The sequence below is a fragment of the Hylobates moloch genome, unplaced genomic scaffold (genome assembly GCF_009828535.3).
Source record: "Hylobates moloch isolate HMO894 unplaced genomic scaffold, HMol_V3 SCAFFOLD_15, whole genome shotgun sequence".
Lineage (NCBI taxonomy): Eukaryota > Metazoa > Chordata > Mammalia > Primates > Hylobatidae > Hylobates > Hylobates moloch.
This window is the reverse complement of record NW_026652290.1, coordinates 9,213,846-9,226,685: the sequence shown is the minus strand read 5'-3', so window position 1 is coordinate 9,226,685 and position 12,840 is coordinate 9,213,846. Positions and strand designations below refer to the sequence as shown.

The following is a 12,840-nucleotide window of genomic DNA, read 5'->3' as shown; positions in this document are numbered from 1 at the left end:
TGCTGTTCTCTTCCTCTTGCCTCTGTCCACCTGACAAATATCTACTCATTTTTTTCCAGATCCCTGCTTAAATAATTTCACTATGAAGCCTTTCTTGCCTCCACCACAGCCTATCTCCATTCATCTTTCTTGCCTTTCCACACCCATGTACTTGTTGCCACATCTATCTAGACCTTTTGCACCATAGCTCTCTGATACGAGAAATGTCACATTACTATATTTTTCTAAATCAAATTTAGAAAGCATTGGTTCCCAAGGGCCAGGATGTTGACACACTCGATATCTTTATGGGTGCCTCTCCCCCTAGGATCATACCCAGAATCCAAGGAGCTTAACATAGTACAGAAAATGTGGAAAATGACCTTCTGGTCTTCAGCACACCTCCCAAGACAATACTGAATAGAAGTAGCAAGAGCAGACATCTCTGCCTTGTTTCTGATGTTAGAGGTGGAGAATCCACTCTTTCACCACTATATATGAGGTTAGCTGTGGATTTTTTTATAGAGGTTTTTATCAGGTTGAGGAAGTTCCATTCTACTCCTAGTTTACTGAGCATTTTTATTATGTAAGGGTGTTGGATTTTGCCAAATGTTTGTGTGTGTGTGTGTGTGTGTGTGTGTGTGTGTGTGTGACGGCATCTCACTCTGTTGCCCAGGCTGGAGTGCAGTGTGATCTCGGCTCACTGCAACCTCCGCCTCCTGGGTTCAAGCGATTCTCCTGCCTCAGCTTCCTGAGTAGCTGGGACTACAGGCATGTGCCACCACTCCTGGCTAATTTTTGTATTTTTTTAGTGGAGATGGGGTTTCACCATATTGGCCAGGCCAGCCTTGAACTCCTGACCTCGTGATCCACCCACCTCAGCCTCTCAAAGTGCTAGGATTACAGGTGTGAGCCACTGCACCCGGCTGCCAAATGTTTTTTCTCCATCTATTGAGATGATTATGTAGTTTTTGTTCTTTATTCTGTTAATATAGTATATTACATCAGTTGATTTGAGGGTATTAAACCAGCCTTAGGGATAAATCCCACTTTGTTGTAGTATATAATTCATTTTATATGTTGCTAAATTTGATTTGCTAATATGTAGTTAGGGTTTTTGTATCTATATTGATAAGAGATACTGATCTATAGTTTTCTTTTCTCATGATGTCATTGTTCTGGCATGGTTCTGTGTACCCACACCTAGTGCTTGGAACATAATAGGCGCTCAATAAATTCTTTTTTTTTTTTTTTTTTTTGAGATGGAGTCCCACTCTGTCACCCAGGCTGGAGTGCAGTGGTGTGATCTCGGCTCACTGCAACCTCCGTCTCCCGGGTTCAAGTGATTCTCCTGCCTCAGCCTCCTGAGTAGCTGGGATTACAGGCATATACCACCATGCCTGGCTAATGTTTTTGTATTTTTATTAGAGACAGGGTTTCACCATGTTGGCCAGATGGGTCTCAAACTCCTAACCTCAGTTGATCTGCCCACCTCGGCCTCCCAAAGTGCTGGCATTACAGGCGTCAGCCACTGTGCCTGGCCTGAATAAATTCTTAATAGACAAAAAATTCACAAGTAAATGCACGAATCAATGTAAAAATAGAAGATTTAAAATAATACTAATAATCCAAATCCTGAGCCCCATCAGAAGTTACTTAAGCCAACTGGAATGGAGTCCCCTGAAACTTCCTGGTTTCTATCCCTTCCAGGCTTAAACAGGCCATGTCCTCAGAGCAGGGGCAGGTCCAACCCACAACCCACATACACACACACCATGATTTCTATACCATTTATTTCCAACGTGATGGATTTTAAGCATCAAGCTGACTTTCCTGCACATTTGGATTTGTTCTTCAGGAAGACAGCACATCTCTAGATAGAAGCAAAACGCTAAGAAAGCATGAACTTCTGAAGGCATGCATAAAGCTCTTGGCACAGTACCTGGTGCCTGATAAGCATTCCTTTAAAGTTTGTAATTATGATTATGACTAATTTTCCCATGCCCAAATCATCTGTCCCACCCCCGAAACCTTCTAGTGAGGATGCGTCATGCCTCCCAAATTATCAGTCAAGTCCTACCCCACAAAGAGGTCAGCAACCACAGGAATGGTACATACCTGTTTTTCTTGGAGCTGTTAACAGGTTTCCTACCACTTGCTGTGCCTACCAGATCTCCTCAGAGCTCGCACTGCACAGAATGATGACACTGCTTTAAAGTGCAGAGCCTCCCCTACACCTACCCCAGCACATGCCCCATGGGGTCTAACTCTAAAGCTACAGCAAGTGTTTTCTGTCTCACTATGTCACTATTTGTCTTCCACAAGACACTGATACTCCTCTTTCCTCTAAAAATCCTTTCCTCTTGTATTATTTGTCTCAACTTTTCATATAAGAGTAGCCAGAACTCATGTGTTTTCTTCCATCTTATGTAGCAGGGAGGTTGTTATGGTTTGTACCAGATGTAACTGAAGATCACCCCCGGTAAGAGGACACAGTTTGAGATGATTATGATAGGTCTAACTCCATATTTCCTGGAGTTTAGTGGTTTTTGTTGAGCTACCACAAAAAAATTGCCTCGTTTTCATGGCTCATTTAAAAGGGTACATCTACAAAATCTTCTCAGAAGTCTGGTTGTCTCTTCTTCTTACCCATGCCCTAACCTCTGCCATCTCCATGGCACATGGCAAAGTGCCACCCTCTGTTCCATAATACCCATCATCCACAGAGGCACTACCCCCAGAATCCTGACTCTTCTTGTCCTGTGATTGGCTGAGATGATCTCAAGGGCCCTGCACCCACCCACCTCTCCCTCTGCTCTTTCTTTATTTATGTTTTTTTTATGTTTTGAGACAAAGTTTTGCTCTTATTGCCCAGGCTGGAGTGCAATGGTGCAATCTTGGCTCACTGCAACCTCCGCCTCCCAGGTACAAGTGATTCTCCTATCTCAGCCTTCCAAGTAGCTCAGATTACAGGCATGCGCCACCATGCCCAGCTAATTTTTTTGTATTTAGTAGAGATGGAGTTTCACCATGTTAGTAGTCAGGCTGGTCGAAAACTCCTGACCTCAGGTGATCCACCCGCCTCGTCCTCCCAAAGTGCTGGATTACAGGTGTGTGCCACTGCTCCCGGCCCTGCTCTTTCTTTCTCCTCCCACTTCGAAGGCTGCTTTCACTGCCTTCTGTCTATCTGTCTATCTATCAATCATCTATCTATCTTTATTTATTTAATTTTTTGTAGAGTCTTGGTATATTGCACAGACTGGTCTTGAACTCCTGGGCTCAAGCAGTCTTCCTGGCTTGGCCTCCCAAAGTGCTGGGATTACAGATGTGAGCCACCACATCTGGGCTTAATACCTTGTACCCTCTCTGGACATTCCAGGGATATTCCCCAGTCAGCCCATTCTAATCCCAGTCGTTAGCAAACAACCAGACTTTATTACCCTCAAAAGAAGAACTGAATTTCTACAACAGACAACACCCCATACAAGTCTTGGTTTCAAGACACTGCTTTTTTCTTTTTCCTTTTGAGACAGACAGGGTCTCACTCTGTCACCCAGGCTGGAGTGCAGTGGTACAATCATGGCTCACTGCAGCCTTGATCTGCTAGGCTCAAGGGATCCTCCCACCTCACCCTCCTGAGTAGCTAGGGGTACAGTCACGCACTACGGGCTTCAAGACTCTGTTTTTAAGAATTATAATTCTTAAAAGTCCACATGTATGCTGAAGGTGGTAGGCCCCTCTGGGATGAACACCTACTTCAAGTTACAGGGCATTTCTTTTTTCTTTTTTTTTTTTTTAAATTTTTTTTTTTTTTTGAGACGGAGTCTTGCTCTGTCGCCCAGGCTGGAGTGCAGTGGCGCAATCTCAGCTCACTGCAAGCTCCGCCTCCCGGGTTCACGCCATTCTTCTGCCTCAGCCTCTCTGAGTAGCTGGGACTACAGGCGCCCGCCACCACGCCCGGCTAATTTTTTGTATTTTTTAGTAGAGACGGGGTTTCACCATGGTCTCGATCTCCTGACCTTGTGATCCGCCCGCCTCGGCCTCCCAAAGTGCTGGGATTACAAGCGTGAGCCACCGCGCCCGGCCTACAGGGCATTTCTTAACTTTTCTCTCCATTGTTGACCCTTTTATGTACTCTCTCTGGCATATCCCAAACCAGGGAGGAAGAGTAGAACGTTGTGATATTGATGATTCAAGCAGGAAGTCCCTCCCTACCAGGGCCAAAGTTAAATGGTTCTGCCCTCCTCAGCACCCCTGGAAGTCAGGGAAACTTCAACTGGGACTGATCCTCAAACCATGCCATGGACTAAAGATGAACCAGTATTTCTGTATGTCCTTGTTTCAGAAAAGGGAATGGCTGCTGTTAGCCAAGGGGGAACCACTGGGCCCAGGACACAGCCAGAGAATTCCTGCCAGCACCTTCTATGTGATCATGCCATCACACTCCCTCACACTGCTGGTAAAGGCAGTGGCCACGCGGGAACTGATGCTGCCCAGCACCTTCCCCCTGCTACCTGAGGACCCACATGATGACAGCCTTAAGAATGTGGAGGCAAGTGGAGCCCAGATCTCATGGTACAGATCTAGAAGCGAATGGAGTTTGAGAAAGGGATGAGGGAGAGGAGTAAGCCCATGAGGGAATGGATGGGGAGCTGAAGGAGTGTGGTAAGTGTAAGAAGAGAAAGGAAGGATAGGCAATTATGCCAGAAGAAGGAAGTAAACACTTAGATTATGGCAGCAGGGTAAGGAGTGAAATAGAATGGAGGGAAATGAGGCTTGAGAAGAAAAAACTGGGAGAGAAAAGGGATATTGGCATCAGTGATGACTGGGAATTAGAACCATCGTGGAGGACACACGACATGCACACGGACCTGATATCTGAAGAATGGGTGGCTGTGAAGGAGAAAAGGGAGCATCACAGAGTGGAAACCTGATGGCAGGCCAGGGCACAGGGAGGCAGGGGAGGAAGCCACAGCACGGGCAGGTCCAGCTCCTGGGGATGCACTGGACACTTGTTTGGTTCGGTTTTGTCTTTGCACAGACTGGTTCTCCTGCCCCCACCTCCTCCCCAGAGAGGAGATTGTGAAGTTAGACAAGGGAGAGCAGAACAGAACATTGGGAGGGAAAGGAAAGAAGACACAGTGGAAAGCAGAAGAAAAAAGAAGGGAGAAGGGAATAAAAGGAGACCCAAAAAATCAGCCTTTGTATGGGTTTTCGTGTCTTTGTGTGTTTATTTTTGTGCCCGAGTGTGTCTGTGCTTGGGTCTCTAAATTGGTGGCAGTGGGTGTAGATGCGCCTGTGCACATCTGTGTGCTGGTGTGTTCTTAGGGGTCTAACTTTCTGCATTGCATGTGTGCATATGTGTATACCTGTGTTTGCGCTCATTTATGTTTGTTGAGAAAAGGCAGCCAATGTAGGTGCCCAAAATAGGAAGGGCTTCAAAATGAGATGTGATAGATGCAGATGCAGAGGAGCAAACAACTCTGAAGGCCTTTTTACCTCCTTCTTCTTCTCCTCCTCCTCCTTCTCCTTCTCCTCCTCCTCCTCCTCCTTCTCCTCCTCCTCCTCCTCCTCCTGCTCCTTCTCCTCCTGCTCCTTCTCCTCCTGCTCCTTCTCCTCCTGCTCCTCCTCCTCCTCCTCTTCCTCCTCCTCCTCCTCTTCCTCCTCCTCCTCCTCTTCCTCCTCCTCCTCCTCTTCCTCCTCCTCCTCCTGCTCCTTCTCCTCCTGCTCCTCCTCCTCCTCCCCTTCCTCCTCCTCCTCCTCCTTCCTCCCTCCTCCCCTTTTCCCTCCCCCCTCCTCCTCTTCCTCCTCCTCCCTCTTCCTCCTCCTCCTTCTCCTCCTCTCCTCCTTCTCCTCCTCCCTCTCTTCCTTCTCCTCCTCCTCCTTCTCCCTCCTCCTCCTCCTCCTCCTTCTCCCCCTTCTCCTCCTCCTCCTCCTCCTCCTCCTCCTTCTCCTCCTCCTCCTTCTCCTCCTCCTTCTCCTCCTCCTCCTCCTCTTCCTCCTCCTCCTCCTCCTCCTCCTCTTCCTCCTACTCCTCCTGTTTCTCCTCCTTCTCCTTTTCCTCTTCCTGGGATCTGGATTCTCTATATTTGCTCTGCTAGTCTCCCCAGGCTAAGAGTAGGAGGGATGGCTCTGGGTAGGGAGAACTGGAACCACGTCGCTGCTGGCTCGCTGGCTTAAATGAAGCAAGGACAAGGCCTGGGATTGTGCTCTTGGCTTGGCGGCCACAGAGACACAGAGAGAGGTGGGCACAAGTGGCCATGGCCCGCTCAGCGTCTCACTTTGGGGCCAGTGGTTCCTGGCACAGGATGCTGTGGCCGGAAAACCTGACTGCACAGGAATGTTGTGCTCCTGTATCCCCTCCTCCCTTTCCATTCAGCTCAGCTCACCTCCAGGCTGAGAACTCCATGTACTCGCCTTGCAGGCTGTGAGCACCCCGCCCTGCTGGGTAGCCCACTGACACACCCTCCCTCCGTGCTCACAGTGGATCCCTTGTAGCATTCATGTGCGCCGGCCCCCTCAGAACCCCTGGACATGCGTCTTGGGGCCAGAGTGTTCAGTGTTCCTAACCACTTAAGGTTGTTCCTACTTCTCCTATCCATGCCTGGCCCTTACATCACAAGCACTGGACCTCAGGCCAGAACACCCAGTGGGACAGCATCTATTTCACAGCCTTCATGGCAGCCCTGGGGTTTCCACACTTCCTCCAGCCCCTCACACTCCTGGATCACTACCTGACATCTTGTGTTCTGTGATCTCAAGTTCCCTGGGTGAGGCCCCTCCTCTCTTTTCCTCAGAGCATGCTGGACAGCCTGGAGCTGGAGCCCACCTACAACCCCTTGCATGTTCAAAGCCACCTGTATTCACACCTGAGCAGCATCTATGCCAGGCCTCAGGGGCGGCTCCACCCACAGTGGGAGAGCCGAGCCCCAAGAAAGGTATCGCTCCCCTCCTTCCCTCCTCTTCCTTACTTCCCATCCCTCCCCTTCATGCCCAGAGTCCTAGAAAGCCCTCCTCCCCCATCCCAACACCGCCCCCATCCAAGGGAGTAGCCCTCCTCCAGGATCCCACCCCTGGTGGAGGGGAAAATTAGAACCCTTACTGGGTAGGGAGGCCTGTTTGCTCGGGCGTTTACATATAATAATGTCTAGGTGTTTTAATTGTGGTGTTTATGATAACTCATTAGTCATTTAACAGACCATTGTCCCATTAAGCAAACTGGCTACACAGGAACTATAACCACAGTCCTCATGAAAGAAAAGGCTGAAGGAAAGGTGGGAAAAGAAATGCCCAAGGGATGGGAAATTAATATTTATAGAGCACCAGTCATTTGCCAGGTTTTATGATAAGTGCTTGCTTATTTGTTTTTCTGATTTAATCCTCACAGCATCCCTGCAAGGTAAGTGTTTGCTCATTTACAGATGAGGAAAGGAGGCTGACCAAGATTAGTAACTTGAGAGGACTCCCATGACTATCTGGGGTTGAAGACAGTTGGGGTTGAAAAGGGAAGAGTGATTGAGGATAAAGAAATATTTTTATGAGACCCGTGTTCTATATAATATTTGGGCTTCCTTTCGCCCTTATTAACTTTTTCTCAGTTTCTTAGTAACACAGCCTTTAGAAAAATTCTCATTTTGGGCCGGGCACGGTGGCTCATGCCTATAATTCCGGCACTTTGGAAGGCCGAGGCAGGTGGATCGCTTGAGCTCAGGAGTTTGAGACCAGCCTGGGCAACATGGCAAAACCTCGCCTCTAAAAAATACGAAAAAATTAGCCAGGAGTGGTAGTGTGCACTGTAGTCCCAGCTACTTGGGAGGCTAAGGTCGGGGGATTGCTTGAGCCCAGGAGGTCGAGGCTGCAGTGAGCCAAGATTGTGCCACTGCACTCCAGCTTGGGTAACGGAGCAAGATCCTGTCAAAAAAAAAAAAAAATTCATTTTGTCTTAGCTAAAATTACAGGACGACGTTTCCAAACTAGAGCTAGGAGCAGAGGCTACCACAAGTTAGCTGCTAGGCAAGCTGCCAGAGGTAGGACACCAGGCATGGAGACAGGCACTGTGGAGGCTGGGCTTAAGGGACTCCAGATCACTGTCCTCAGCCTTGAGGCTGTCACTCCAGGGAAGGAACTTACGAAAGAGTTAGGACAGGAAGCCCAACAGAGAATGGGATAGGTGCTCAGAAACTCTGATCTTCAGAGAAGGCTCTGGTTGCTCTCTTTGCAGACTGGGCAGTTGCAGACCAACCGAGCTCGAGCTACTGTGGCCCCCCTGTCTATGACTCCTGTCCCAGGCAGAGCCTCCAAGATGCCAGCAGCCAGCAAATCTTCCTCAGATGCCTTCTTTCTGCCTTCAGAGTGGGAAGAGGATCCCTCAGGGCTGTAAGTCACCAGCACCAGAGCCCAGCTGCCCAGCTTAACCATATCCATGCTCAGGTTCACATAATGGCTATCTGTGGTCAGACTTGCTTTCTATCCGCCTAAGCCTCTGTGAGGGCTGACTGGGAAACAACAGCCTTCCTGTCCTCTGTTTCAGCGCTGTCCCACTCCTCAAGTCGGGAAGCGACACACCTGAACCTGTCCTTTCTCCAGCAACAACTTTCATTTTCTTTTGAATCATTTGATACTGTTTACACAGGTGAAGATTAAACACCCAGTAAGCTTCTACCATTGTTAGGAGCATTCCTAACTCAGAATTTCTTCTTGTAGCTCTGTGTAAGCAGGTGGATAAGGTCAGATCACCTTTGGTAAACTGGACCTCAGGAACAAGGATGAGGTTTTGAAAGCTCATAAAAGACAAGTAAGATTGAAATCCAAGCCTCATTTCAGAGCCTGTGCCCTTCCCACTATACCAGGCTTCAGCCTCCAAAGAGACAAGTGCTTGGTACCTACATGCAAAGTGTGGGAGGGCTGCCCAGAACAGGGGAGAGGATGGTGTAAAAAAGACCTACTCCTTTCCTATTACCCTCTCCCCACACGTACCAGCCTTCCTGTTGCTCCCTCCATCCACAGAATAATAGCTACCATTTATAAAATGTTTACTCTGGGCTGGGAGCAGTGGCTCACACCTGTAATCCCAACACTTTGAGAGGCTGAGGTGGGATGATCACTTGAGGCCAGGAGTTCGAGACCAGCCTGAGCAACATTGTGAGACACCCCCCCCCCCCCATCTCTACATAAATAATAAAAACTTTTAAAAAAAAAAACACTCTGTGCTTCAGATTACACTACTTATAAGGTATCTAATTTCACACAAAAAGCCCTGTGAGGTAGAGCCCATTATAGCTTTCCCATTTTACAGAGGGGCACAGGGGAAACTGAGGGTTGCAGATGTTATCACCCAGGGCCACAGAGCTCACATCTAGCCCAGGGCAGCTTGACTTGACTCCCCAGGCACTGAACCGCCACACTCTGTTCCCTTCCTGGGCCCCTTTCCTCTCCCTGACTCTCAACACATTCCTGGTTCTCCTCTTGATCCCACCACACCCAACCCAACCACTGTGTCCCCTCTTTTTCTGTTCACACACATAAACTTCTTAAACCCAAGCTGACTTTAATGAGAATTTTAAAATTTTTAAATAGGTCTCTGGCAAAGAACAATGCAAAAGTAAGGATCCAGGCACAGTCCAACATCTCCCTGAGGCCTCCACACAGGCCCCTCAGACTGCACCCATTCTGACCATGCACCACTTTCCACAGACCTGGTCCCACAGCTTTCCCTTCCTTTGGGGAAGTGGGGAAGGGATGGCTTTAGGGGGATGCAGAGCCCATCCCTCAGCCCTGCCATCTGCCCCACTTCTTAGGACTTCCTGGGATTGTCCTTCCCTTGACTCTCCCATCTCTCTGGTCCCCTGGTCTCACACAGCATGGCCCCTCCCACCCTCTGGCTTCTGCTGGTTCTAACCATTTTCTTTGATCCCCATGATCCTCCTTAGCCACCTCAGGGGAGCCCTCCTTCTCAGGTGGAGCCCTCTGACTTGCCTCTAGTCTTGTCAGTCCCTACTCTAGAGAGCCCACAGTCCCAGCTCCCTGAGGCCCCGCTCTTCTGGACCTGGCTGTACAGGGCTGAGTTGTGGCTTTTGATGCCACTGCCAGTTGCAGTACCAGGTTCAGGGAAGGCTGGGCCCTGGGGCTTGGGAGCAGGGAGGGGCTTTGTGCTCCGAGGGGGTGGCACAGCATAGTCATCAGTGGCAGGGTTGTAGGGGAGCTCATAGCCCTCCTCCTTCACCCGAGCTTGGCACCACCATGCATCCTTGGGCTCCCGAGGCAGATCATAAAGGCCCTGGGGAGGGACTGGGGCCAGGCCCTCAGGTTCATCATAGACGGGGTCCTCTTTGGGGTCCGTCAGCTTGGCCTTCAGCAACTGCTGCTGCGCATGCTCATACAAGTCCCAATAGAGAGGTTTCTGCCGTTGTACTCCCTCTCCTGCCCGAGCAGGGGTGCTGTCCAAGGGGTCTGAGTATAGGGAGTCCTGGAAAGGGCATGGAGCAATGCGCAGGGAGTCTAAGGGCTCAGCATACAGGGCTGGGGGGCTGTCGAGGAGCTCTTGGGGGCCAGGTAGGGAAGGCAACTTCCCCTCTGCCACCTCCCCTTCATGGGAGTCAGCTCTGAGAACATCGTGCCCCTGTCCGGCCTTTCCCTGGGCCTTCTGCCGGTGGATGGCAGTCTCAACTGCCTGGAAGATGTCATTTCCCTGTGCCGTCTGGAAGGTGAAGGTTCCAGGGCCTGAGGGGCAGCGGCGGCCAGCCTCGAAAGAGAACATGACCTGAGGAGGGTAGAGGGGGAAACACATTACCAGGAGCCATCAGAGGAAGTGAGTCACACGCCTGCACTAGTTAGGGTATCTACAAAGAAGAGACCACCTGCGAACAGACGTGGGGTCACCGGGTAGGCAAGAAAGGGGGATCCAAAGGTCAGAGCTTCCCACTTTCTGTCCTGCCCCACCCCTCCCACAGCTGCCCAACCCAGGAAGCCCTCCCGGACAGCTCCTGCACCTTGTCCCGGCCATAGCGACGCAACAGAGTGTAGGGCCAGGTCAGGAGTGGCTCCAGTATCTGACTCTGGGCCCCCACGGTCAGGAGAGTCAGCCTCTCAGCCTCCACCCTCAGCACGTAGGAGCCATGCAGGCCACAGCGCTCGGCGGCCTCAGTCCTCTGCACCGTTACCCAGAATTGGGATCCTGGAAGGCATACACGATTAGACAGCTGCGGGGGGAGGGACGGGGGCAACAGTGGGGACCCAGAGGACTCATGAGCATAGTGTCCAAGCACTCACTTGGAAGCCAGATCTCAGGGCCTTCCTACTTCTTACTTCCCCATGGGCCCCTGGGTATCCACCCACTTCCCAAAGGCCATCCTCCTCTTCACTCCATCCCCGCCCGGGGTTCTCAGGCGTCTACCTTCCCAGGTAGGGCTGTACAAGGAGTTCTCCAGCATCTCCAGGGCAGAAAGCTTAGGTGGGTTATCGGTAGGCGCCAGAGTCCAGCTGCCTTTCTGTAGTAAGAGAGAGAGCATCGAGAAACCCGTAATTTCCTCAGCGGGGAGGGGGAGTCGGTCTGAGCCAGCCCCATTTCTCTGCCTCTCTAACTGCCCCCACCCCGCATCGCCGCAGCTCCTCACCGGAAAGGCGTTTCGGCACAGTGTCTGCACCCAGGCTGCACTGGACGGCGCGTCGGCCGCCAGCAGGTGCGAGCGCTGAGCAGTGTCCAGGCGGAAGGCAGTGGCGCCGGGCTCAGGCGGGGTCTCCACGGTGACGGGGGCCACACTCACACACTCAGCCAGACGGATCACCTTGCAGTCCAGGCGGCGCGAGCTCCCTCGGCCACCCCCAGAGCTCGACCCCTTATGGTCAAAGAACTCGAGCCGCGCTACGCCGTGGGGACTGGCCGGGTAGAGCACGGCCCAGGTCTTTCTCCACCTCTAGGAAGAGAGTGAGAGGGCTCGAGAGGGAGTGGCGTGCGCGGGCGGCCTGGGTCCCGACGGGGAAGGAGGCAGCGGCGCAAGTCGATTTGGGGTCTGGGGCTTCCAAACGGGGTTGGGGGCGAAGTTTCCCAAGGAGGATGCCACTCCGTCTCCCCAGGACCAGAACCCCTAGACTACAGACGCTTCCCGGGAGTGTGCAAAGCAACTTCACGGGAAAGTCACAGGCTCTCCAACTCCCGGCGCCGCGCTCCAGCCCGCTACCCACCTCTCCCTGTTTGTGGGCTCTCTCACCCACTACTAGCCCGGATAAGGTTCGGCATCCGTGCGCCAGGCTACCTTGGTCCCAAAGCGCTGACTCTGCAAAAAGAGCGGCCCTTCCATCACTGCTCCGTCCATGGCCCCCGGCGGTTCCTTCCGCGCTTCCTGGCCCTGCGGCGGGAGGCGGGGCGGGAGGTGGGGCCAGGTTCCCTGAAGGCGTTTCCGCCCCTCCCCGGCCCCTGCCGGCAGCCGCTGGCGGGTCACGGTGGGGTGAGGAAGAGGAGCGAGAAGGAATGGTGGAGGTCCCCGGTTAGCCGGGCGGTGCAGCACCCCAGGCCCCTACCCGCCGTCGTGGGGGCGCGCCAGTGGCTCCACCGAAAGTTCTCGGTTTTGGCGCGAGGGCCCTGGCCTCTGGGCGTGGTGGCTGCGCGTGACGTCATATGCCCAACGTGACGTCAGAGTGAAAGCCATGACATCACCCCGAAAAGCCTGGGGCACCGGAGAGACCCACACGGGCCTCCGGGGCTTTATTTCCCCTGGCCGGGCCCGCCCCCAGCCCCGCCCGAGCCGAGCTGTTTAGACTCCGCTGGCCCGGGACTCGGAGGGAGGGCTAGGGTTGAACCGCTTCCCGCCACCACCGGGGCCGCTCCACCGCCCGGCGGCCGCTTGCATGTCAGCTCCCTGACCG

General features: G+C 52.1%; 2 protein-coding genes across 11 annotated transcripts in view; one reads left to right on the top strand and one right to left on the bottom strand.

The window, feature by feature from the left end:
• Positions 1–8,589, top strand: part of M1AP (meiosis 1 associated protein) — a 90,188-nt gene extending 81,599 nt beyond the window's left edge. For 6 of the 7 annotated variants that reach the window (XM_058428350.1, XM_058428346.1, XM_058428348.1 and 3 more), the window contains 3 exons: positions 4,325–4,531; positions 6,777–6,917; positions 8,201–8,589. In XM_058428350.1, coding sequence (XP_058284333.1) covers positions 4,325–4,531; positions 6,777–6,917; positions 8,201–8,359 — 507 coding nt within the window. In that variant the 3' untranslated portion in view covers positions 8,360–8,589. Of the gene's footprint in view, positions 1–4,324; positions 4,555–6,776; positions 6,918–8,200 lie in introns of all 7 variants that reach the window. The other variant, XM_058428351.1, reaches the window with a different exon arrangement.
• Positions 8,590–9,506: 917 nt separating this feature from the next.
• DOK1 (docking protein 1) lies at positions 9,507–12,332 on the bottom strand. 4 transcript variants are annotated; one of them, XM_032178366.2, is made up of 5 exons: positions 12,231–12,331; positions 11,592–11,891; positions 11,372–11,465; positions 10,968–11,152; positions 9,507–10,738 (listed from the first exon to the last, which is right to left on the bottom strand). In XM_032178366.2, exons 1-5 carry the CDS (start codon positions 12,288–12,290, stop codon positions 9,932–9,934), a joined length of 1,446 nt encoding a protein of 481 aa, XP_032034257.1. In that variant the 5' UTR covers positions 12,291–12,331; the 3' UTR covers positions 9,507–9,931. The 4 variants fall into 4 exon arrangements, with proteins under 4 accessions (XP_032034257.1, XP_032034258.1, XP_032034260.1 ...); XM_032178367.2 differs by having other exon boundaries at positions 12,186–12,274; XM_032178369.2 differs by lacking the exon at positions 10,968–11,152 and having other exon boundaries at positions 12,231–12,332.
• Positions 12,333–12,840: the final 508 nt, after the last annotated feature.

What these genes read in the sequence shown, in the direction of transcription:
- DOK1 (XM_032178366.2), bottom strand. Translation starts at nt 12,290, where the DNA reads ATGGACGGAGCAGTGATGGAAGGGCCGCTCTTTTTGCAGAGTCAGCGC. An exon ending in GTCAGCGCTTTGGGACCAAG is followed by an intron (nt 11,892 to 12,230) that starts GTAGCCTGGCGC and finishes CTCTCTTCCTAG; the next exon opens with AGGTGGAGAAAGACCTGGGC. An exon ending in GTACAGCCCTACCTGGGAAG is followed by an intron (nt 11,153 to 11,371) that starts GTAGACGCCTGA and finishes TATGCCTTCCAG; the next exon opens with GATCCCAATTCTGGGTAACG.